The 26,532-nt window shown below is 40.3% G+C and overlaps 1 protein-coding gene across 1 annotated transcript in view; it reads right to left on the bottom strand.

Moving 5' to 3' along the window:
• Nucleotides 1-7,661: 7,661 nt before the first annotated feature.
• USP10 (ubiquitin specific peptidase 10) overlaps nucleotides 7,662-26,532 on the bottom strand; it is a 47,126-nt gene continuing 28,255 nt past the window's right edge. Inside the window, exons 5-14 of the mRNA XM_054296127.1 lie at nucleotides 21,628-21,719; nucleotides 20,022-20,131; nucleotides 19,527-19,582; nucleotides 18,246-18,349; nucleotides 17,428-17,527; nucleotides 15,315-15,495; nucleotides 11,844-12,009; nucleotides 9,929-10,073; nucleotides 8,837-8,902; nucleotides 7,662-7,935 (exon numbers count right to left, since the gene is read on the bottom strand). Coding sequence (XP_054152102.1) covers nucleotides 7,748-7,935; nucleotides 8,837-8,902; nucleotides 9,929-10,073; nucleotides 11,844-12,009; nucleotides 15,315-15,495; nucleotides 17,428-17,527; nucleotides 18,246-18,349; nucleotides 19,527-19,582; nucleotides 20,022-20,131; nucleotides 21,628-21,719 — 1,208 coding nt within the window. The 3' untranslated portion in view covers nucleotides 7,662-7,747. The remainder of the gene's footprint in view (nucleotides 7,936-8,836; nucleotides 8,903-9,928; nucleotides 10,074-11,843; nucleotides 12,010-15,314; nucleotides 15,496-17,427; nucleotides 17,528-18,245; nucleotides 18,350-19,526; nucleotides 19,583-20,021; nucleotides 20,132-21,627; nucleotides 21,720-26,532) is intronic.

The following is a 26,532-nucleotide window of genomic DNA, read 5'->3' on the forward strand; positions in this document are numbered from 1 at the left end:
AGCTGGCGAGGATGGAAAATGAAAAGTTGGCTCAGGATGTCAGGAGAGCATTTAAAACAGTGAAGCAGAGGGGAGTCAGCCTGGGATCAGCTTCTAAACTGAGCCTGGGATCAGCTTCTAACCTGAGTTAGCCTGGGATCTAGGATGAGTTAGCCTGGGATCAACTTTAACCTGTGCAAAGAAATCCAGGGATAAAGCCACAAGAGGATGCAGGAAACCCCAGGTCATCTCTTTCCCTGGGATGCACACACCCCAAGCTGTGCTGGATTGTGCTGCCTTCCAAAGACAAGGAGGATGACAAGTTCCTAGGCACAGGACAGCAGTGACACATTGCACTGGGCACACCACAGATTCAGCATCTTCAAGGCCATGGGTTAAAACATCTGGACCTTCCTTTTCTCCCACAGAACCCAAGTGAGTGAATTTCTATGGAAAGCCACATGGAGAACCCACTGGTGACAGACACATGTGGTGATGCTGAAGTTCCTTTCCTACAGGACCTGAGAGCAGAGCAGCACAAACACAGGCAGCCTGGAGCACACAGATGTGCCCACAGGACTGCAGCAGCATCCCTTGGATATTCTCTATTTGCATAGAAATCCACTCCTGTACTTGCAAACTCCTCCCATTCATTCCAGATTAATGCTTCTTAATCTTGCATTAAATTCTGCAGGGCACACACGAGGGAAGCTCAGTTTTGTGTTGTTTTATACCATCCAGGCAACTTTTTGGAGAAGTTACTAAACCTGTGCCTTCTTCAGAGTCATTTCTTGCACTCCCACCACCCTTAAAGCCAAAACTTCAGCAGCCAGGACTGAACTTTACACTTACCTTGCTGAGTACTTCCAAGTCTCCAGGTAACTGCAGCTCCTCCAAGCCTGCTTGTGGGAAATAAATTAACGTATCTGAAATATCTAAACGAGGAGGAGAGGGGGAAAAAAAGGACGGAATAAGCCTGAGGAGGTGCGAGATGTGCAAGGTCTGTGCTCAGACTCGGAGCAGCGCAGCCGCCCAGGGCTGCCCGGTGGTATTTATGCTCTGCAGGCAGAGGGGAGAACCCGGGATCATCCCAGTGACAACGGGCGTGGAGCAATAACGAGGAGCAGAGGGAGGGGAAAAGGGGGGGAAAGCCACAGGGAGAGGGGCTGGGATGGCAGGAGCTCAGGGGCGGTCATTGGGGCTCGGAGGAGGAGGAGGAGGAGGAGGAGGAGGCAGCCCTGCTCTATAAAAGCGCTGCCTGTGCTGTGCCAGCTCCGGGACTCGCAGCCAGGAATTCCAGGGCACGCGGAATCCTCCCGGCACAGGGGGGACCGCGACACTGCCCTGAGGGCTGTGGTGACCAGGGAGGGGAATTCCAGACAGGAATTTTCCCTGGAAGGGGCTGGAGGCAGCGCTCTGTCCCCTCTGCCGGCTCAGCACAGGGAAATCCCACCCAGCTGCGTCCCCTCCAGTAAAACCCCATGGCATCCCCCTTTATTTCCAGAGCCGGATTTTTGCTGGGAACAGATTAATCGCACTGTGGTTTGCTGCCAAAGCTCTCCCAGCGCTGACATTCCTCCGGTACAGGAGCGGGAGCCGCAGGGAATGGGGAACGCAGAAAGCGGGTGAGACACGCAGGCAGCACTCACCGCTCTGCCGATGGCCCAGCAGCTCCAGCCTTGGCATCCAGCTCCGTGGTTTCACCCGCTGTGAAAGGAAGCGATTGAGCAAAAGACACGCTAAAAGTTCCTTCCTTTTTCTCGAGGTAAACAAACAGGGAAAACCCAGAGCGCTGTCGTGAGTAACAAGGCGAGCGTGTCACGGCAGCGGCAGCAGCGGCATCCCCGGCATTCCCGTGGGATCCGCATCCCAGCAGGATCAGCACAAACCCGGGATGTCCCCTGAGGAGGGACACCAGCCACACCCTGCACAGAGCCAGGGGAGCACCATCTCCTGGGAGCTGCCACAGCCAAGAAAAGCAGCTCTGATTTTTCCAAACGCGCTGCCTTGTCCTCTTTCCAAAGTTTTTTTTTTGGGGGGGGGAAAAAAAGTCCTTCTATTCTTCTAAGCAGTCAATATTTATTTCTTCCTTCAGGCAAAACACCAAGCACTTTTATTTACTGTTTACTAGGAGGGAGTTTACAAGATATTCCCAGAGGTTTGTTCAAACCCAGCAGCGCTCAGAAAGCAGAGGGACGTTTATCAAACTCGTTCAGCAGAGCAGGAGCAGAGCAGCAAATACGGGCAGCTGGGAGAGCAGCAGTGCTCTGAGCAAAGAAAGAACCGTCTGAAGCCAGCACCGAGGCTGATTCCATCTCTGACACCATTTTCCTGAGGATTTTTCAAGAAGGAACAGATTGCCACCGCTGGGGTTGCGTCTCCCATTCCAAGCTGAGCTGGGCAGCCAGTCCTCACCAGCCAGCCCCAGCCCCACAGCCACAGCAGCCCCTCTGGCTGCTCTTCCCCTGCCCACACTCTCCCATCCCAGCTGTATTTACAAAGAGTTTCTATTTACTTCCACACAAACTGTGTATGGGAACCAGCAACACGTGGTCCAGCAGCTGGACCTGCCACTTCTGCCCTGCCAGGAGCTGTTCAGTGCAGTTTGCTCCCAAAAAAAGCTCAGATTTTGACACCAACACAGGCAACTCAAAGACCACCCAGGACTGGGCTGACAGAAGGTTCTGCACTGCTTTACTGTAAAATCACTGTATACTCTTATTTTTTCTTTTTTACCCCTTGCTCTTTTGATTCCCTCTGGATCAGTGAGTTTGCTGTAGGCTGATTTAATTATCTGAAAGATGCTGCAGCCCCTCCCCAGTTCCTAATTTCCCCAAAACACAGTGAGTTTCACCCCAACACAGTGAACCCTGTTGCCCCCACACAGGCTGCCATCCCAAAACCAGGCAGCTCCCCAGCCCTGACTCACAGCCCTCAGAAGGTGCTGCTCACTCCAATTACCATAAAGCTGAATTAACTCATTTTAAATCTCACATACCGACGGACAGATAATTTCCAGACCTCAGAGGAATCTGGTATTTTGTAATCTCCACAAATATCCCTATGGGAAATGAATCCCTGTAGGATGGTTTGGGCTGTCTGACTGCTCCATCAACCTGGCTGCTTTACAAAGATTTGATTTTTTAATTTATTTTTTTAATATACACCAGGATGGTTTCACTGTACAAGACACACACAGGGCCTGGTTGTGCTCAGGGATGAGCACAGCCTGGAACAAGAATTTTTTACCCACCTCATTTTGTCTTGAGTCAGCAGCTTGGGGTCATTTGTTCCACCAAAGCCAAAACAATCAGAAGTTACTTTTAATCATTCCTCCTTATTACTGCCTTGATTATAACGTCTCCATTTCATATGTGGTAAAAGCCACATAAAGCAGGCTGCATATATAAGTATATATTAGCAGAGAGGCTTTTAATGTAATAGCCAATGAATGGGAAGAGACACAGATTTCCCTATGCCCTCCTAATTGACCAGGCAGACAGAGAGTCTTGATCTCCACTGGAATTAATGCTCCTTTATTTCCCTCTCAAACACAGCTCGGCAGGAATGGCCCCAAAGCAGGGCAGGATGAGAGGCACAGAGCTGCAGGGGATCCCCTGGTTGGATCCAGAGCACAGGGGGTTGAACAGGGTGAGGTGGCAGCAGGGATGGGCAGGAGCTTGGCTGGGATCAGCAGCAGTGAGAGCACAGGGGGAGCAGCAGCTCCTGGGCTGGGCACCAGGGAATCACCCCCTGAGCTGGGCACCAGGCTCAGGTTTGGGGGAATCACCCCCTGAGCTGGGCACCAGGCTCAGGTTTGGGGGAATCACCCCCTGAGCTGGGCACCAGGCTCAGGTTTGGGGGAATCAGCCCCTGAGTTTGGCACCAGGCTCAGGTTTGAAGGATTCACCCCCTGAGCTGGGCACCAGGCTCAGGTTTGGGGGGCAATCACCCCCCATTTGCTGCCTGCTCACATCCCCCTCGTGCCTGGGCTGTGTTTACCTGAGGGAGCCAAGGAATCCCTGCCACATCCACCACCCCAGCAGGGTGGAGATGCCCCTCTCTTGACCATGCTACTCCAGCAGATGAATTAACAGTGTGGGGATCCAAATCACAGGAGGGAAATCCAGGCATTGATGGATTTGTTCCCAAACACAATTATTACTTGGCACTGTGAGCTCCTTGTTTGTTCTTTCTTGCTGCTCTCCTGTTTTGGGGTAGCCTGGACTGACCACCCAGGTCCATCTGCAGCTTCTCCACCTTCTCATAGTCAAGAATATTCCCCCAAATGCCTCAGCAGCTGATGATGAGCAAGAAAACAACTCCCCATAAATCTGTCCTGTTTCATCAGTGAAAAGCTGATGTAAAACAATGAAATAAGAACGAGAGCTGCAGCAATTTCAGAAAATTGCAGAAAATTTAGGGGGCACCACTGACTACACAAAGTACAAGTCAAATATGAACTGAAATGCACAAAATCCTTCCCTATGAAGGTGGTGAGGCACAGGCTGTCCAGAGCAGCTGTGGCTGTCCCAGCTCTGGAGGGGTTCAGGGCAAGGTTGGACAGGGCTTGGAGCAAACTGGCCTGGTGGAAGGTGGCCCTGCCCATGGCAGGCGCTGGGACAAGAGGAGTTTTAAGGTCCTTTCCAACCCAAACAGTTTGGAATTCCACGAAAACCACTCACCTTGTTCCCACAGGTTCCCTGGTCACATCTGCACACTGCAACAGTTCAGGACCCTGAACCCAGCACCCACCTTTGGAGGTTCCACCCCAGAGCAGAAGCTGAACTGCTACCACAAGCTCTGCAGCCACCACATCTGGTTATTCACCAATAGAAATGATTTCCAAAAAATCCTCTGGGTCATTAAGACAGCCTGAAATCAACCCCCAGCTGCACAAATCTCCAGCATGTTGGGAACATCCCCTACACATCCAAGGTTTCCTCTTCATTCCTAGTGAAAAGCAGCAGATTCAGAGCACATTTACAGAGATAAACTCTGACAGCTCAGGATCCATCCTGGCAGCAGCCCTGGCCCAGCCCAGCCCTGAGGGACACCATCTCCAGAGGATATTGTGGAAAACAGCAATTTTCTACTTAAAACAGCTTCCCCCACCCCAAACACCTCATGGCTTTCACAATCACCCTCCCCCATCCCATCCATCTCTTCCCCTGCACATCTCCTTCATGGCACAAGGTTTTTCCCCACAGCCCTTTGGAGCTGCACATCCAGTTTCTCATTTTGGAAATTCCAGGTCTTGTTGTGCATTAAGAAAAAAACCCCAAACATTTCTCAAAATGTGGTTTGAACTTCAGCAAACAACCAGTGGATTTACGGTGTATCAGAGGCTGTTGGGGTTTTTGTTTTACATAATCACACCCAGAGCAAATGATCAAAAGCTGCAAGCTCTTGTTTTGCAACAATGGGGGAGTTACCACAGAAAATAAAAATTGTGGCTGTGTGTCTACATCGCTGTTGCCACATACTTTTATTTCCTTTTTAATACACTGCAGAAGAATGACTTTAGTGACAAATACATTTATAATATCCTCAGTAAAAAATGCAAAAAATCACTTTTAAGTGACACTGAGACAACGTCAATTCATACTGAGACAATTTCAACACTTGATTTTTAAACTGGCAATGACTCATTGCCATTTCTTAAAATGGCAACATATGTAACCTCTATTAAGTAATATATTAATTACTGATCACCTGCAGTTTTCTCTGCACTGTTCAGGTTAAGCTGCACTATCAGAAATGCACTTTTTCACAATGCACTGGGGATAGAGCTAAATAAATACCCAACACAGGTACAGGACTAATTAAAACCAGGATTTCTGCTGAACAGAAAACCACTTTAACCAGGTTCCAGAAACAGGATGTGAATAATAACCAGCACAGAACAATAAGTTCAAAACCTGGTTTCTTTCTTTTTTGGAACAACCTCCCAGTCCCCCAAGATTTCCATTTCTCACCAGTGGGTGCTCTGGGGCAATTCCCATCACAGAGATGGGAGCATCAATTCTACAGCAGGCTCAGCTCCAGGAGCTGAGGTTTTCCCTGCAAACAGCCAAAATCCAAGTGAGCTTTGCAGAGAAAATTGTTTTGAAATTGGTGGAATGTCACCAAAATCACGAGCAGTCACCACCTGTGAATCAGAAAATCCTAATAAAGCATGAGCAGCAAAAACATAACAATACATGTAGACATCCAAAACAATGCCAGAGCATCATTAAAGTAATTCAGCAGAGCAGGAGCAGCCCAAAGAGCCTTGGGGTTGGGAGGATGCTCCTTCCTGCAGCCAGAACTCTGGGCAGAAGGGTCAGGACAAGCCAGGGAGCCTCCACCATCCCATGATGAAATAAGGATAAAACACCACTGTCATCAGAGAATTAAATAATGTATAGGAGTTTTTTAGAAAAAGCAACAGGAAGCTGATCAAGGAAATATTTTTACCAGAAGTTCTCCAGGGCAATGTCAGCTGGCTGACAAAGAGACAAACAAAACATCATCTGCTTCAGAAATAAGAGTGCAGGAGTTCCCAGGAGGACACAGAAGGAATTCCATCCCCTCTCCTGGCTGCTCAGTGCTCAGCCCTGGGACCACCACATCCCTTTCCCTCTCCCCTCCAAGTTCAGTTCCACCTGAATGCAAAACAGGAATACTTCTGAAGTTTCAAAAAGCTGTAAAAGCAAAGAAAAATCATCTCCACTTCATTTGGGGAAGGCTCCCCACACCTTGAGAAACAGAAACCTTTGGAGTTTCCAAGGGCAGGATTCACACCTGAGGAAAAACAAAACCCACACACACACACACTCCTTAAACCAACTTTGTGACTTTTATTGATGGGCGACAACTTTATACTTCTAGGTATCACTAAACTGTGTACAATTAGGAACTCAACATTATAGGAGAGCAGACAGCAAAATTAAACAAAGCAGACTTAAAGAAATATCAATCTTAATTATTTTGCCCATTTTCTTAATTTCATGTACACAGAAGCATAAATGCAGTTTGAAATTTCTTAATAGCAATAAAGTTACAATCACCCATCTATATAGACTAACATCTTAACTCCAAATATTTGATCTGCAATGTGTACTTAAGCAGTTTCTCATCGCACAATTATTAAAATGTGTCTTCCTATCAGGAACCAGCAACTCTGCAGTTTGTACATGTTTTGAAGCACAAAGGACCATTTCCATCTCATACACATCGGCTCATATTTTACCACTTATCAAAAAACTATTGGGGAAGCAGAGAGAGCTTTTTATCATTTTTTTTTAAATTTTTTTTCTTTTTTTACTGAAGTAAAGATAAAACATTTTCACAGAAATCTACAAGTTCTGTTGCTGGTGCAGGGTTTTCTTCTACTACGCAATTAGAAAGTGGGAATTCAACGCAAATCCCCATTTTTTTTATATTATCTTAGGATTCAGCATTAACTCGGATGAACTTTATTTCTTTTTTTTTTTTTCATATTTTTTGTGATTCACGAGGCTTCCAACCGAGCGACTTCATTCTGCAAAGTCAAAAAAAGTCAACACAAACCATGTTGTGCACAAACGGCAGCTTCCTTTAGCACTCTATCCCATAGCTGCAAGGGGACCAAAAAAAAAAAAAAAAAAAAAAAAAAAAAAAAAAAGAGAATAAAAAGGGGGGAAAAAAACCAGAAAAAAAACGAAAAAAACAAAAATCACTCAGAAGAGCATTTACAGGAGAAAAAGTTAGTGATGTTGGCGTTCTACGGGGCGGGGAGGTGGGGTCACAGCAGGTCCACCTGGCGGTAGTACAGGAGGTAGGCCGTGCGCTCCAGGGCCGCCTTGACCACCTGCGAGTGGTGGATGACCCTGACGGCCTGGTCGTCGATGCGCAGCCACCCGTTGAGGCCGATCTGGAACACGTCCGTGGTGTAGTGCCCGCCCGTGGCGCTGTTGCCGTGGTGGTACACAACTGTGGGGACACACAGGGGGAGTGCTGTGGTGGCGTTTACCTCAGAAGGTCAGGTTCCTCCTCTGATTGTTGCAGTGCGATGTAATAGCCTGTTTCAGCTATCCCAGTTCCTCCCACAGGTTTTAAGGTCCTTTCCAACCCAAATCAGTCTGGGATTCCATGAAAACCACTCACCTTGTTCCCACGGGTTCCCTGGTCACATCTGCACACTGCAACAGTTCAGGACCCTGAACCCAGCACCCACCTTTGGAGGTTTCACCCCAGAGCAGAAGCTGAACTGCTACCACAAGCTCTGCAGCCACCACATCTGGTTATTCACCAATAGAAATGATTTCCAAAAAATCCTCTGGGTCATTAAGACAGCCTGAAATCAACCCCCAGCTGCACAAATCTCCACAGGTGTGCCAACAACCTCTCCCTTCGCCTTCCCCTTGCTTGCCCAGCAAGGGCATCATGTGATTGGCAGAGTTCTAAAGATGCCTCTCAGCCCTGGGGACACTGGGCTATCCAGGTGTCATTTGTCCCCTGAGATTTCCCCACCCTTACCTGGTTGGTGGGATCCCTACCCCTTCCCACCCCCTCTCCCCGGGGTTAAAAGACACAGCAACCACAGAGTTCCTTGGTTCTGTTGGGGCTGTTGCTGCATTCAGAGGTCTGTGTGCCAGAATAAAGCTCTGGATCCAAACCCTCCATCAGAACCAACTCCTTCCTCCACCATCACCTTAAAGCTTCACCAGAGATAAACAAGAATTTCACACCCAAAATTTAAAAGAAAACACTTAATGTAACCCAGTGTTTCTATAATTCCATATGCAGAATCTGCACTTGCAATAGATGTAAAATACACCCATAAAACCACCCAGATAAGTAAAACAATAAATAAAAGACACAGATAAAATACCTGCAAAGAGCCGGTAGGTTCTTTGGCCTTTGGAAATTTTACTTTTCACACCAGGAGATAGTAGCTCTGGAGGAGGAAAAACAGCCACACATTAGAATTTCCATATCAAGAGGATCAATTATTTTTCAGAGAAATCAACACTGTCACAAAGGAGAACATTTAATTGAAATTTCTTCTGCAGCCTATAAAGAATGGTCATGGTTCTGATAGCTGGTAATCAAGGGAGTGAATTTGCAGGTTTGCAATACTGTGGTTTATTAAAGGTTAAAAAACACCACCAAAAAATGAAGGGAAAATAAGACATAGTAAAAGATCAGATTATTCTATTTTCTCCCTTTCACTCCTAGGAGGATTTGATCCTTGACAGAATCAATTTCAGATTCCAAGTCAGGCTTACATTCCTAAAAGAAAATTGCACAATAAAATATTAAGTAAAAAAAAAAAAGGCACTACATGACAAGGTCCAGATCTCAGCTGAGATGTGAGCATACATTGATTTTATTTATTCCTATTTGAGCTACTGGCTGGCTAATAGTCCATTTGTCAGCTCAAAACAAAAGGCATTATTTTGGCAGGTTCAGATGCTGGACCATTTCCAATCTCATTATTTAAAGTCAGTATCTCCTAGGATACTTGTTAAACAAAGGATCCTTGTTTAACCTCTGCACTATAGATTGTCTACCTTCAGGCTGCATTTTCAATAAAACACCAGTTTCCTTCCAACTGCCACTCATTAATTAAATAATTTGACACTTCTCTGAATTAAATTCATGATAAAAATATCCAATATTGGCAACAGGGACACACATCCAAGAGGATCACTTCCCATATTTGCCCTCAGCAGCCTATATCCTTACTCTAAAAACCCACAAGAAATTCTCATTTGGCCAACCCAAAACCTTTGGGACTTCATAGGCAATAAGATCTTTGAGCATAAATAACCCCCATAAAATATTCACCCAAATGACCAAATTTTCATACAACGATGAGAACAAAATCTTGTGTGGGAGAAAATTAAAACACAGACACTGTAGGAAATACAACATTCTCTTTTCCATGAGGAGAGGGAAATTCTGTTCCTAAATCTTTTACCTTTGCTGATTTCCAGATCAACAGTATATTCAATATTCTTGATCAGCTTCTGGCATCCTCCAGTCTTCTCATACACGAAGCGTTTGAGGTGTAAAACGAGAACAGGGGGCAGCTTTTCTAAGGTGAGTCTTCGACTGATCTCCACCTGAGAGCATTTCATTTTAAGTATTAAAATTAATAATAATAATAATTTTAAATTTAAGTATTTAATTTTAAATATACTAGCAGCAAACAAAACAAACTCCACACGTGTTATTATTGCAGTATTAATTTATGATAAACACTCATTTGTGACTTAAAGCCCACTGGATCATCAATCCTATCACTATTTCAAAGGAGAACTCAATATATTCAAAGAGAAAAATGTGAGTTATGACCAAACTTTTCTCTACTAAATAGTGATTTTTATATAATTATAACCAAACAATCCACAAAATTTCTGCCTAGAAACCAGGAGCTGAGCTCAGAACTGTAGAACAAAAATGTTTTCCCTTCCAAGAAATGAAGACATGAAAATATTTCTCAAAATAACTATTTAAGGTTTTTCTTCATTTTTTTGAGAAAAATCTCTTTATTGGTAACCATGATCATATTATTTTTCAATACATGGCTTGATTCTGCTAGAACCTATGTGTTGAATAGAAACTCATGGGGGAAAAGTACTATATCTTTCCAAGGTTTTACAGACAATATATTCAGTGTTTTTACTACAATTTTAATACAAAAACCAACTATTTCAATTTGAATTTCTTTTGAAAAATGATCTGGAAGACACTGTGGGTGCCTGTATTTCCATCCAAACTCTGAAATATCACGAAGTACCTAACTCATTTCTTCCAACCCAGCACTGGGTTGTCCAGTCAAAAACTCTAAACTATTTGCAGTAAAAAAAGAAAAAATGAATGGCAGGCAAAACAAGATCTTTGTGGTAAATCATAATCAGCTTGCAAATGTTTTCTTCACATGGAAAACAACTGGAGAGATATGTGTTCTGAATACTCAAGGTAAACAAATTTCTGCTATTCATCTTTAGCTTTCTAAGGGAAATGAACCTTTCTTTATCTAATCCTGTTCTCACTTGGAGGATTTTGAAAACTTACAGACAGGAAAGTCAGAGGAACAGCTACAATTCCAGAGTTACCAACAGTGACCATGGAATTCCAGGTGACAATCCCCGCACACCAGAGATGCCTTTACAAGAGCCCACCACAGGAAAAAAGGCAAGGCCTTAGTGAGGGAAATTTAATTATTATCCTCCAAAGTGCCAAACCAAAGGCATGCTTTTCCTCCTTGTAAGTACTTTTCTATTGTAGCTATTGCTATCATGTATTATATGTAAAATATAAAGTTTATAAAAAATATAAAGTTTATAAAAAATAAACTCAGAAGAGCTGCTCCTTTACTAACAGCATCTGGCAATCCCCAGGAATCAATAAATTTATATAAATAAAATATAAAGTTTATAAAATATAAAGTTTATAAATATAAAGTTTATAAACATAAAGTTTATAAATATAAAGTTTATAAAAATATAAAGTTTATAAAATATAAAGTTTATAAAAAATAAACTCAGAAGAGCTGCTCCTTTAATAACAGCATCTGGCAATCCCCAGGAATCAGTAAGTTAGGATATTGAACATAAAATTATGTATCTTTACCACAATTCAGCCTGATAATTTAGTATATTCTCCATTAAAATCTCCAATAAATTATTACATCAACTCAAGCCTTAATTATTTACAGGCCTGGCTTTGTTTTAGAGCTGACACCTCACTGCTCCAGGACGCTGAAAAGGTTTGTGCCTATTTTGTTACAGCATGCTCCAACAACTCTCTGTAAAGCCAGAGCTCTATGAAAACCCTTTTAAATTAAAAGTTTAGCAGCTGGCTGTGAGGAAGGGCTGAGCAGAACTCACCTCCTGCTTGGTTTTTGTGGTGTAGCCCTGCACAGACTCCCTGGCCACCAGGCTTTCCAAGGCATCCTGCACCGTGCGGATCTTGTCCGACTGGATGTCCAGCTGCAGGGTGAAGAAAAGCTGCAGCGTGGCAGATTCCTTGGAACTCTGCTGGTAAACTACAGATCTGTGGAGAAAAAAAGGAATCAAAATGAAATAAAGAGTGGTTTTCAACCAGACAGAACCTTCAAGGAAGAATGAGTTACTTAAGTAACTCAATTTATATTTAACATCAAGTTTTAACAACTTATCCCAATTTAAATTATTTTCGTCTACTAAAAGGATTCTGAATGTAACTGAACTGTTTTATTCATGCAAAGTTTAAAGAAAAAGACTGAAAATTTTGATAAGCATTTTTTAAAAATTCACCTCCTGGCTCTTTTTGTTAGTTTAGTTTTCCACCAGCTCTTCACAAGTGCAAAGTGCCAGTGATTATCTGTGTTGTACTGTAAAACTCACAGCTGATTCCAGATTCTCCAATAAAAATACACTATTATTTCCAGTCACTTCTCTAAAACCAATTTTATACTGATTTTATAGTGTTTGCTTAAATCTTGCCATAGAAAATATAAGCTATGCTCCACTGAGGACTGGCAGTTCATTTTCTTCCCATCATTTTCTGTACCAAGACTTTGTCCATGTATATAAATTATTATGTCGTTATCTATTGAAAGCAGAATTGTAATTAACACAGCTCTGACCCATTTGGCCATGCTGGAATATTTCCAGGTCAGGAAGGAAGTGTTAACATTCAGGTTAATTTTAATGTTCAGGATAACAAAAAGAGCTTTTTTTACTCAGGCAAAGCCCTGAAGCACCAACACAAAGCCAATGCAGCTTAATATTGGCAAATATATATCCTTTAGAGGGAGAGAATGCATGAACAGCAGCACCTTTGTTTTAAAAAACAGAAATTATATTTCAACACCTCTTCGGGATATTTTCTTCACAGGGTATGCAGAAATTAATTTGATAGCAAAATCTTCACTGGGCTATGATTTCTCTATAACCATGCCCCTAATGAGAATAATTACAAATCTCAGCTGGACATGGGAAAATCCATAATTTTCAATGAAAAATTACTCAAGCACTGCAAGAATTCCCAGGAAAACTTTGTACTTCCCACTTAAGCCTCATGTTGCTAAGAAAGGCTTTATAGGCTGGGGTTTTTAAGTAATTAAGCCTAAATAGACATTTAATAGACTCAAGCCTCCCAAGGACAGCCTAAAACCTCCCAAGCCTGAAGTTTCCCCAGACAGAAGATGCCAATTGAAATCATCTTTTCCTCACTGCTTTTCCCATTGGATTTTTCCAGTTCCTGAAGCTCTGATTTAGTGGAATTCTACTGGCAGTTTTATATTCAGCCCTTCCCATCTCCACCCCTGAGGATGAAGCTTTCCCACATCCCAGGGGATGCTGCTTCTGTGGTGTGAAGGATAAATAAAGTGGATGTGGTGCCAGCAGATGTTGGATTGGATCCCGTGGTTCAGCTGCTCAGTGCAATGTTTTCCCTTTTTCCAGTACTACCTTTGCTTTATTTCATTTTCATGGACTTCTACAGAAAACTGTCATCATCTCAGTATTTTTAATATAAAAACTGATGGAATTATGTAGATATCTAAACAATTGTGACAAATTCTGGTAAATACACCTGGGGTATTAACAGCACCTTGGATATGTGAACCATTGATGCAGGATTCCATCAATACCTACAAACATCTGTCTACCAAATTCTATGGAAAATATAATTTTATTTACCAGCTGTCTGGCTCAAAACCCAGAAGAATAAATAATTTCAGAGCATTTCCAAGGCAGAAGGCACTAGCCCACATTATTCACACTTCTAGACTCAATATCTGGCAACACAGAGAGTCAAACACCAGCAATTAAGTGTCTGTCTCCAGTTTAAAAATAATTCTTCAAGTCTAGCAGTTTTGTTTTGCTGTGTGTTTTTAGCAAGTGTTTACTTTGCTTTCATTTTAAATTATACTTTTCTCCAAACAAGTCAGGAGGTTTCCTTTGCAAAAAAACATTCAGATTCTCCTTTCTGCCTTTGTCTGCTATCAGACCTGCACAGAAGTGATATGCCACATTCTTTTCATTCCAGTAACATCTTGTAACAATTTACATTTTTCCAGACTTCTTTTTCCTTTAACATTTCTTTACTATTAAACACAGCTTTCTCTGGGAAGCATGAAGGGTCTGAATAACCTAAAATTCACAAGTTTTTATGTTTGAATGAATTGTTTTACTGTCAAGATAAAACAATGTGATCTCAGTCTCTCTCAGTATCTTTATTTATGAGATGAGAGTCCTCAAAGGTCATAAAAATAGGCAAAAACTCCTAAAATTGGGAAAGTCTTTTTCCACATGCAATTCAGGGCTTAGGATCTCACAACAGACTTTTCATTTAAGACATTTTCAAAGATGTCTTAAATCTTAAAGATAAAACAATGTGAATCTCATTCTCTCTCATAACATGAGATGAGATTCCTCAAAGGTCATAAAAATAGGCAAAAACTCTTAAAATTAGGCAAGTCCTTCTCCTTTTCCTTTCCTGAATTCCATGGAATTCAGGGCTTGGGATCTCACAACAGACTTTTCATTTAAGACATTTTCAAAGATGTCTTAAATCTTAAAGATGAAACAATGTGAATCTCACTGTCTCTCAGTATCCTTAGTTATGAGATGAGAGTCCTCAAAGGTCATAAAAATAGGCAAAAACTCCTAATATTGGGAAAGTCTTTTTCCACATGCAATTCAGGGCTTGGGATCTCACAACAGACTTTTCATTTAAGACATTTTCAAAGATGTCTTAAATCTTAAAACAACGTGAATCTCATTCTCTCTCATAACATGAGATGAGATTCCTCAAAGGTCATAAAAATAGGCAAAAACTCCTAAAATTAGGGAAGTCCTTTTCCTTTTCATTTCCTGAATTCCATGCAATTCAGGGCTCGGGATCTCACAACAGACTTTTCATTTAAGACATTTTCAAAGATGTCTTAAAGATAAAACAATGTGAATCTTATTCTCTCTCAGTATCCTTAGTTATAACATGAGATGAGAGTCCTCAAAGGTCATAAAAATAAGCAAAAACTCCTAAAATTAGGGAAGTCCTTTTCCACATGCAATTCAGGGCTCGGGACCTCACAACAGTCTTTTCATTTAAGACATTTTCAAAGATGTCTTAAATCTTAAAGATAAAACAACATGAATCTCATTCTCTCTCATAACATGAGATGAGATTCCTCAAAGGTCATAAAAATAGGCAAAAACTCCTAAAATTAGGCAAGTCCTTTTCCTTTTCCTTTTCATTTCCTGAATTCCATGCAATTCAGGGCTCGGGACCTCACAACAGACTTTTCATTGAAGACATTTTCAAAGATTCAACCACTTCAAGTCAAGAACTTGTAGAAATCAGCACTGTACCTTATGTGGCCCCCAAAGATGTCAGTGATGGGGGTCTGCACAAAGTCAGCCTGGCGAGTGACCGAGGATTTGTTGCGGGGTCCCACCTGCTCCCACTCGTCCTCGCTGCCCTCGCCCTGCTCCTCCTGCTCCTCCTCCTTGGGGACACTCTGGGCCTCGGGGCCGTTGGACACCGACACCTCTGCAGTGATCGGGGAAAACACAGGGTCAGACACATTTACAAATAAAGATCCAGGCAGATAGAGGATTTGAAAAGTAAAAAACCCAATACAAACAGCAGAAAACCCAATAGAAATAATTCAGGATAATGTGTTTTCAAAAATCCCCCAAAAATTCTATTAAAACCCCCTAAAAACCCTCTAAAAATCCCCTTAAAATCCCATTAAAAATCTTAATAAATCCTATTAAAAATCCCTAAAAAATGCCCTAATTTTTTTTTTAAATTATCAAAAATCTCCCCAAAATTGCTGAAAATTTACTAAAAAGTCCCCTTAAAATTCCCAAAAAACTCCCAATAAATCCCTAAAAATCCCCCCAAAAAATCCCCAAAAATGCCCAAAAATCCCTAAAAAATCCACTAAATTTTTTTCTTAAGTTACTAAAAACTGTCCCAAAAATTGTTAAAAATTCACCAAAAAAATCCCAAAAAGTCCCCTAAAAATCCCTTAAAAATTCCCAAAAAAGCTCCCAATAAATCCCTGAAAATTCCCCAAAAAATGCCCCACAACCCTTAAAGAATCGCTAAAAAAATCCCCTAAAAGTTTTTTTAATTACCAAAAAATGCCCCAAAAATTGCTAAAAATTAACTAAAAAATCCCAAGAAGTCCCCAAAAAACTCCCAAGAAATCTCTAAAAATTCCCCCGAAAAATGCCCCAAAATCCCCTAAATTTTTTAAAATTACTAAGAAATGTCCCAAAATTTGCTAAAAATTCACTAAAAAAATCCCAAAAAGTCCCCAAAAATCCCTTAAAATTCCCAAAAAAACTCCCAATAAATCCCTAAAAATTCCCCCCAAAATCCCAAAAAATCCCTAAATAATTCTCAGTAAAACCCCCAAAAAATGCATAATCGTTTTAATTTTAAAACCATTATTTTTTTAATTTAGAAAGAACAAGCATGTTCCAACTTTGCTCCCTGCATGACACATCCATGTGTTAACAGAAGGCATTCACTGATGACTGTATGTAAATATCAAAGTTTGATATATTTTTAGTAGTAAATTTATGGGGTAGAAAATTAGAAAGCCAAGTGTTATTCTGGCAACAGAATTATGCCATTATTAAATCCAACTCCTTTTCTGCACAGGTATTTTACAGGGAACCCAAAGCTTAACAAATATTTTTTCAACCTTCAAATTCAGGTTATAAACTGCACAGAGCTAAGGAACAAAATATGGTATGACTTTATATCCTAAAAAATTTACCCTGCTACAGAGAAATTGGGTAACTGGTGATGTGAATTCTTACTTGGCTATGGGTTGCAGGATTTTATTTGTGAAAGGGTTCAAGTTAAAGCCTCTATAAATAAACTAAAATGACATTTAACTCAGCATACAAATTCTAGTAGTACTTTCAAAGCAAATTCACCTCCAACTTTATAAGAATTTCCATATAATTTAGTAGGTTGGTTTGTATTAGATAGAAAAAGAAAGATTTTAACAGTTGGTTTATAGGTCAGTGAAAAAGACACTGATGCACTTTTGAACTCCCATGGAGAGTCAAAACCCACTGACATTACATGTGTTATAAATGACAAACTGATGAACTAGAGTTTAGGACAGATAAACTAGAGTTAGCCTCAAATAATGCTCAGCTGGGCTCAGGAAAATGTGTGATATTGAGTTTTGTTGTTTAGGAGAAAGGGATGTGATTTACAATTCAGAGTATTGACAGAGCCATGATGCCTTTCCCAGATCATCCATAAACTGGGCAGAATGCACTCACTGTATCCAGAATTTACCAAAATATTATTTGCTTATGTCCCAGTCCTCTAAAACATGATATTCTATCCCTATCTCAACCTCTACTCCAAGCACTACTCTAATATGGAATCACCCAAAAAAACAATATTTGAAATTAATTGTTTGCTATTAAAAAAACAAAATCCACTAACTTTCATTATGTGGAGAGAGAAGTTTCTTGAGGGTCAGCATTTCTTCATGTAGTCCATTGAGGATAAATCCCAAGTATTCTTCAGCATCCTCTTGCCTGCCCTGAACAAAATATTTTTTTCAATTAATTCTATGATATTTTCATGGTGTCCTTTTAACAGAAGGTTCATGACACTGAACAAATCCAGCATTCTCCTATAAATTTAGCAATTACTCAGTCTAAAGTTATGCCAAATAAAGTTTATATTTTATTATAAGACAAAGTCTTTTTTAACTAGTTAAACCCAAACTGTGCTAAGCAGTAAATACACACATCAGTTCTACAATGATTAAAAGAATTCTGCATTTTTCTCAATACAAATTCCATTTAATGTGTGAGCTGAAATTTTTTCTCCCCATTTCTTTTACAGCCACTCTTAAAAGTTGCTGTCAAGCCAAGGCCAAATCAAAGAATAGTTTGAATTATTATCTTTTCTTTATATTGAAATTAAACCTGACCTTCAATCAGTCTTAGCTGAATTCCTCATAAAAATGAACAACTGCTCATTTTTTAAATGTAAATCAATTGGTAACTCCATTATAAAAAGACATGTTCCATTCCAACAGTAATTTTTCCATTATTCTGACATATCAAACTGCCAAACCTGTAATTAAGATTTCCCTGTAATTCAGGTCCCAAGACAGTTGAGCTTTATTACCATGAGCTCTCCATGAGCTGATTTTAGTGGCATTTGAGCAGAGCCTGAGGTTTTTTTGCAGTTTTTAAGGGCTGGGACTGCCCTGCAATGCAGTGGCACAAGTGAAGGATTTGAAGTCTCACCTTTTCTGACAGACTTGACTTTATAACTGTCAAGAGCCTGTAAATGTAGGTTGGTTCAAAGGCAGCTCCTGGTCGGATGTCTCTCACTATTTTATCACCTAAAGCTGCAAGGTGAAAGAGAATTCATGTGAGTAATAATAAATAAAAGGGATTTTTTACATTATAGCTTAATAGTCTCTTCACATATCACTAGTTTTGCAGTCCAGCACTTTTTTTACTAATGGCTTAATTGTAATTTGGGGTCTTGAGGTCAGAAGTTACAAGACACAACCCTCATTGCTTTAAAACCTATCACCCTGCATAAACTCACAGACAGGAAAAGTTCTGAGATTAACAAGAATATCAACAGCCATCGTAAAAGAACACTTTTAGTGCTATTTGCATTTTTCTATTTCTTTAGTACTCAAAGAACACATCCTTAAACCTTCTGTGTATCTGCATTTTTTAACAGATCCCTTTTGCTCACTGCAGAATAAAAACCCCAAGAATAGCCTGACAAAATGTTCCACTAATGGCAATACAAGGCCTCAGAACTGTACTTGAAAACTACACAAGAAAATGACCTACAAGTAAAATAAGTTGCATAAGCCAGTAAGATTTGTTTCACAGAAAGAAACCACAGAAATGTCTGAACTGTTTGGAAATCACTGGAACAACCAGCTCCTCCTGATATTTCCTTATCATGTTACATAAAGAATAGTTTCAGGAATGTGCTTGTTTCTACAAGTTTGCAATACAACAGACTTGGCTTAAAATGAAGATTAAACAACTGAAACCTTTAAGATCATTTATTTGCATCAAAAAATATGCTGTTCCTCACTTCATAATCACCACTGAGCCTAAATATGTATGAATAAATATGTATTAGGAGAAATCAGATCTGTCTGAAGTTTTCCCGCTGGAATCAGAAGCCAGGATAATATTCCTGTAGGCAACATCAAGTGCTTAAGGGACCTGTTCTGGGCACATTTTGTTCCAAATCAGTGAATGTTCAGGATTTAAGGAGCAGAATTGAGCAATCTGATAAACAAACAGTTGGAACTGTGGAAGGAAGTGGAGGAAAATGCAGGGAGTATCAATTGATTTTCTTAGAAAGGGCATTTTCTTAGAAGGCATCTTTAAAATAAGTGAACCTTCAACAAAAACGGTTCCTATTGCACTTCTACACTTGGTCTACCAAATACAAGGAAAAAATCCAAGGTGCAACACCTCCCCCATGCAGAGCTTTACCCCAAAGGCTTCTCCCCACCATTTTCTGCTTGTGCCCCTGCTCCCACTCACCTTGCTTTGCTTTAGGAGGCACAGGCATATTAGTGAACTCATTCATTAAACGAACACTGAAACAGAAGGGAAGACACTGGACATGAGCAGCAATTTAACACTTACAAGAACAAATAATAAAATTAGAACATTGTCACTCTGACTGCCAAAACAAACAAAATCAGAGTATCACAGAAATCTGGGTGAAGTTCAGACAAAAAAATCCACCTGATCACTGCACTGAAACCCAGGTGTTGGGCTGGTCCTTGCACCTCCCACAGTTCAATTTTGCACATTAAATACTTCACAAAACTGACACTCCCAATGCAACAGGAATTCTCTTCCTTGACAATCCAAGCACTTGTAAAACACCAAGTTCATTATAAGAGTGTCACCCAAAAAACACATGAAAAACTTCCAGCCATAGATCAGCTTTTATCAACAGCCATTGTTAGGTATTTCTGAAGGAGTTCAGCCACATCCCAGAGTTTGATTCCTTTTTCCCAAGCTACTTACAAACTGTCTAGCATTGGTGTGGAGGTGCACGGCCTCTGCGATTTGGAATACATTGGAATGGACTTCATTAAATGATACATTGGAGGGCAAGCAACCAAGGCTTGCAGGGTCTATGCAGTGGCATTAAGGAAATATGCAGGAAATGGCATCTGCGTTTTAACCAAATATTCAATTACATGCAAAACAATAAAAATGCAGCTCTGTTTTCCTTATGAAGTCGATCAATCCAAGAATTTAACTGGAAAAGAGGATGAAGCTTTATCACAACATTAACCAATATACAGAAGTTGTATTAAAAAAAACCCGAGCATCGTGGAACATGCGGTGATTTCACTGATATTTTAATCGTGGCAAAAACTTGAATTCATGGCAAAGGAAACTTAATCCAGGAGGAGGAGAGGAAAAGAACTTTCACAGGAAGGACTTTAGAGAATTAACCATTAGAAAATTGGCAGGAGATAACCTGGAACACATTTTCTGAGAAGAATGGAAGAAACCAGCTGAAACTTAAAGGTGCTGAGTCACCCCTGCAACCAAAGCAAAACCTGCTGAGATGTGAGACATTCTGCACTGCAAAGGGTCAGGAGCAAACTGGAAAACTCCAGATATGCTGGGAGAATGATACTCTACAAAATCACAACTTGGTGAGAGCAGTAAACAGAAGAAATGCACTAAAAAACTGGAGGGAAAGGGAAATGGCAAAATAAGGCATCGATCTCAAAAGTTGAAGAGAGATTAATTTGATCCCCTGCAATGTGCAAAAACCAATGTAAAACCTCAAGACTGAAAAAATGGGAGCTAAGATATATAGTGTACATAACCAAATGTGCAGAACTGGTTAAGTAAGATAAAAGCTTTATTTAAGGCACAGTTGTTGGCCTAGAAATAGTTCATTAGGATCTGCCATGATCAGTCTTGAAATTGGTGTTAACATTTTTCACTGGCAGCACCAGCACTGGAAGTATCCCAAGTGTCACACTGCTGACATGGGAGACAATTCTTCTTAATTATTAATATTTTTATTAATATCACAGTATACCATGGAGGGAAGGTGTTTTCTGTTCCTCAGGGTAAAAGTTATTTTTGCAGGGGAATACAACTCCAATTCATTAAGAGCAAACTCATCTTCTATATGTAAATTTGTAGTAGGATTAATTTAGATTAAATGCTGATTGACACAGATGAGATAACAGTGAAAACCTGCTCAGCACAAACCCAAATGATCCATTTAAAACTGCAAAACAAAGCCCAAGTGCAAGAACAGTTACTTCAAGTGCAAAAGAGAAATAACCATTTAAATGGATGCACAGAATCGAGGGGAAACACTGCTAGAAATCACCAGGGTTTCAGTCAGGAGAAGTTACAGCTCTGAAATATTTTGACAAACTGCAAACAGGATTGCAGGGGAACCCTGCACACCAGGCTCAATGACCCAAAATCCCCCTGGATTGCTGGCTGCTACATTTCAACATTTTAACCACAGCAGCAGGATCTGGGAAAACAAAACACTTTTATAAAATACTTACCAGAACAATCCAAAACAACTCTGACAGATATAATATAAAAATATCAATTAAGAGCATTAATTTTTCCCAGGGAAGGATACAGCATTGATGTAGCACCAGTTTCCTTTGTTGATCAGCCCTCGGGGTTGCAAAGACACTGGTTTATGTATTAGTCTTACATTTTCCAGTATTTCTGCAGAATGAGAAACAGTCAATTGAGCATCAACATCAAACAAATATCTGCTGCAGCATCACAGAGAAATTCAAACCAATGAGGAAGATTCCCAGAACCTCCAGCAGATGATTTCCACTCCATTTACCCACTGCTCTCACTCCAAACCAGACGTTTTTCTTCCACTGAAGATCCTGGGATTCAAAGCAGGAGATGCTGATACAAAACTGATCATTCCATAGCAAGATCTACTGATTTGAGTGTTTGTTTCCCTAAATCCAGATGTTTTATTTATATTGCTACATAGATACATACACAGATATAAAATGCAATCAGCTGGAATCACTTGTCACCAGCTTTATGAAGTATTTCCCACATTTTTCTGCTTTGAAGAGGGATGAAGTCAGTGCAGCAGTTTCAGTTCAGAAGTTTCACCAATCTTATAACAAAATCATCTCAGTGCAAACACATAGACTGATGTGCTCTGCTCTTCAGAACACACAGTTTTATTTAACACTTCCAAAATCTACGAGATAAAAGCCTTACATAATATAATTCCTGCTCTTTCCTGCTTTCAAAACCCAAGCTGAAAACTTAGAAACCACTGCACATTAGTCTGTCCCAGTTATGAAACCAAGAACAACAAAAGGAGCTTTTCCAGGAATCCTGACCTGTTATTTAGAAACCTAAATAAGAACTGTTCAAAGAAAATATTGGAGCTCATAAACTTTAAACTTGCAAAATAAGGTGTATACAAGACAAAATACAAACTGCAAGTAAATACAGCAATTGTGTACCAGTGGGGTTAGTTTTTTTATAATAAATGTGAGGAGCTGTAAAGGTTTTACATGCTATAACCTGAAAGGATTTGAGCTGTTCGCTACAGGACTAAAAAGATAAAATAACATGATGTAGGTACAAAAGCAGAGGTACAAAGTTGAAAGTAAGCAGAGGAGATGGCAGAACTGCAAACAAAATCCACATCCTTCTGCTGCCAAGCTATCTCCCCTATCTATAAGATCATATTTCCTGCAGATAACATCAGTTCTAAGCAAACAAAATTGACAAAAAAATAAAAAAGTTTCATTCCCTTGTCTATTACATAAAGAACATGCCACCTGAAAGAGCAGACAGCAAAGAAATGTAAAATGGAAGATGAGGTAGCACAGATGCAGAATAAGATTCTTTTCTAGTGAAGGCTAAAATATGTTATTAAATTGCTGCTCAAGTGCTTCAGAATGTATTGTCAGAGCAGCAACATTTGAACTGTGTTCACACACAGTATTTCTGTTGACATAATTCATCATTGTTGAAAACAAGGATAAAAGTAACAGGAAAAGTTCTATTTTTTGTGTCTACCAATAACTTTTTACATTAACTCTTTTCTTCCCCGTTTTTGCATCATGCTCAATAAAGGCATTAAGAGGACCTTTAGCATCCTCTTGTGGTCACAAAGCTGCTCTGGGAACAGGCTCCAGTGCCATTGCTGGAGTTTTGCTTCTTTTAACAAAGACCTGGGTTTGTCTACAGCAATTACATCCAGCAGCACATTTCCAGCTCACATTAACACACAGTAACTAAAGAACTTTTACAAATGTACCAGAAGAAAAACAGACGACTGTGAGAAAATCTTAACATTTCAAAACCTGTTGGAAAGCTCATGTCATCACCTAGTACCCTTTGGAGGGTACTGATTTGTGAAATGAGGAAATGTTCAGACATTTCTGTTGGTAAACAGAATTATTAATTGGGTTTTGTTATTACAATTACCTCTCACATTTTTCTTTAGCAAGGTGATTTCCTAACAAAGCAACTCCAGAGTTTAAGGCAAGAGGAGCCCCGTGGATGTGGTGTCCATGCTGAAGGGATAAAGGTGCTTACAAGTCAGGAACTGAACTCTTGGCTTAAGGCCCTGATTTAGAGAATATTGTCTCTGTCACTCTGATCTTTCCTCAAATCTGGACAAGGCCTAAAAAATCCCAGGACAACATTGCTGGATGTCCCTAAACAAAAACATTTCCTGTAAGAAACAAGTCTGAATGTACAAAAGGCTGCATTGCTGAAGATTATAAAACCCCCAGATCCTGGATGTCTCCACAACTCCTTGCTCTAGCATTTACCTACCTTTACAATGAGAAAAAATCTTCTACTATATGACATTGAAACACCTTTCTTACAATGTGAATGAATTTCATTTTATCACTAGCCTTGGCAGAAGTGATCTCCTTCACTTTATGAATCACCATCTTCTTTATGGATTTGTTTTGTAAATTTGGATTTACAACCACAGTCGTGCCAACAATATCATCTGACACAAACTAACTCTGAATATTTCATGTTTGCCCACATGGTTTTTAAATCTTATTTCCATTTTTGCTGCTGTACCATGAAATTTTCCTTCAGAAGGAAAGCCCAAAGACTGCCATTGCATCAAGTCCTCCACAGCAGAATTTGTTATTTTCCATGTTTTCCATGTAAATTGGTATTAACACACACTGGTGAAAAAAACTTTGTTTTCTTCAGATGTACTAAAGAGACTCATCAATTCCCTAGAGCCTCCAGATCTTTTTGTCTAATCTGTCCACCATTAGTTCTTCACATTGTACTCTCATTTGGTTTGGTGTTCTGGTGTCTTCCACACTTGCATTTATTGGATTCCCTTCCTTCTAATTTAAAATCATTCCAGATTTAATCAGATCTTAAAAGTTTCTGTTCTTTGATTCACCTGAAATCCTGTCTGCTGTAAACAGATTTTATGAGCACTGTTACCTCCATCACCCACAGTGAAAACACTGCAAGAAAATATGATTCAGAAAATTGGTTTAGATTCTCTCACTGCAATTTTTCCTAAGATCACCAAGAATAGTTAAAAGACTACTCGGAGAATTGATATTTTTCCAATCACTTATTTCCTACACTATATAAGGCATTATTAATTATCAGTTATAATTGTAGGGGACCAGCTGTGAAATGTGGCAAGTAAAGCCCTGAAGAGTCGTATTTTTCACCAATATAATTTATGACCTTACTATCCCATAGATATTAATTATTAAAATGTTTGTCCTAGCATCTAAATTAGGCTGTGGTGCATAATTACTGCATCACATTGTCCCTTTCTGCACCTGCACAGCAGATGCACCTTGGGCACTTGCTAAAATTACCTCTTCTGCCTTTGTTTCTCATCAAGATTAACATGAAATTTGTCTATTTATTTTCTAGTCCTGATCATCTCCTTACCTTGTGTAGCTTCTGTCTTTGAGACTAAAGGAAGCACAGATCTCTGCAGGCTGAATTAAGCAGCATTAAATGATCTTCAGGGGGCCTGTGAATCATTAACCTCCCTTGTAATAACTGCTGAAATTGAAGTACAAACCAACAATTTGTCCCTGGAAAAGCAACTCCTCTTCTTGTGTTCTAAATAAAAACTGTGCAGAAGGACCTTGGCACTCCAGCACTGGGTTGTTTGTTAATTTGATTTGTTAATTGGATTTGTTCATTTTGCCTGCTAATTCAGGTGTAGAGTTTACCTGTGTCCAGCACCCCATGGAACTTGTGGTACAAATTTCATTCCCATTGGCATGAGCTGAAGTTGCTGAATTCACAACAAACCCAACAGGGGGATCTCAACTCAGCCACAGGGAAAACAAGGAACACACCTGACAAACACACAGAGCCTCTCACAGTGATGATCAGGGAGGCAGGAGATTTAAAATTTACCTACAGAACAGAGCAAATGATCTGTCTGGAAAGCATGAACTGAAGCTCTTGTAGCACATTTTTGAGTGTGGGAGGATGAACAAAGCACTCAGGTACCTGTTTTTTGAGTACATATAAAGAAATTAAAGAAAAGCACCTTTTTCCACAGAGCAGAGCACTGATCACATGGCATTTCAATCTCCAAGTAAACATTTTACACCAAAATCAGCAGCATCTGAATTACAGGAATTGCAGCAATAACTCCTACCTAAACCAGCTACAATGAGCAGATGAATTCCTTTTATCCATATTCAGATTATTCCTCTGCCCAAAGAGCAAGCAAATAGTGAAGGTGCAGAAGAAAACTGGGTAAAAGTTACATTTGTGTTTTACTACAGTGAAGACAGAATAAAAAGCTCTGCTCCCACCTGGTGGCAAAAAATAGTACAGAAACAGTGAAAGTCTAGAAAGTTAACTTACAGCTGGAACAACATGGACAAGAGAAAAAACCTTTTCCATTCATGGCAAGCAATCCTAGCTTTATGATGGTCACAAAATAGCTTTAAGTTAAAAATCACTACCAAATGATAGCTTGAGATTTTAAGACAACATTCTCCATATGGGTTCATACAGACTGTATTCACCTGCTCTTTTATATATATATTGTTGTAATACAGTGTTTGTGATATCTCAGTGGAAAATACACTGAAATATAAATTATTCTGACAGCTTTTCTCCCAACAGACAATTCTGAGTACTGAAACCATTGCTGAGTAAGGAGGGGAGGAGAGGCAGCACACAATTCTGGGCACTGTGGACATCATCTCAGGTCAGCTTCTGCTCAGAGTGGAAACCTGACTTGAAGCTGTCACTTTCAAAGCAGCATTGCACCTGTAAATGAGCTTGCAGCATAAACAGCAGGACTCTGCACAAAGCCATCTCACACAGTGACCACTTCACAGAATTAAAATAATTCCTTTGGTTCCAACACTGGTGAGTCAGTGACACAAAATGCACCCAAGCTGGGAGAACTTCACCATTTCTGGCTGAATCTGCACAACCAGCCTCCTGCAGCTTCTAGCATTTCCCATTAAGAGCACAAATATGACAGGACCAAGAGTCAAAGCTTTTGTATCAC

This window comes from Melozone crissalis, unplaced genomic scaffold (genome assembly GCF_028551555.1).
Source record: "Melozone crissalis strain CALT ecotype California unplaced genomic scaffold, PUWL_Pcris_2 ptg000007l_1, whole genome shotgun sequence".
NCBI classification, from domain to species: Eukaryota; Metazoa; Chordata; class Aves; order Passeriformes; family Passerellidae; genus Melozone; species Melozone crissalis.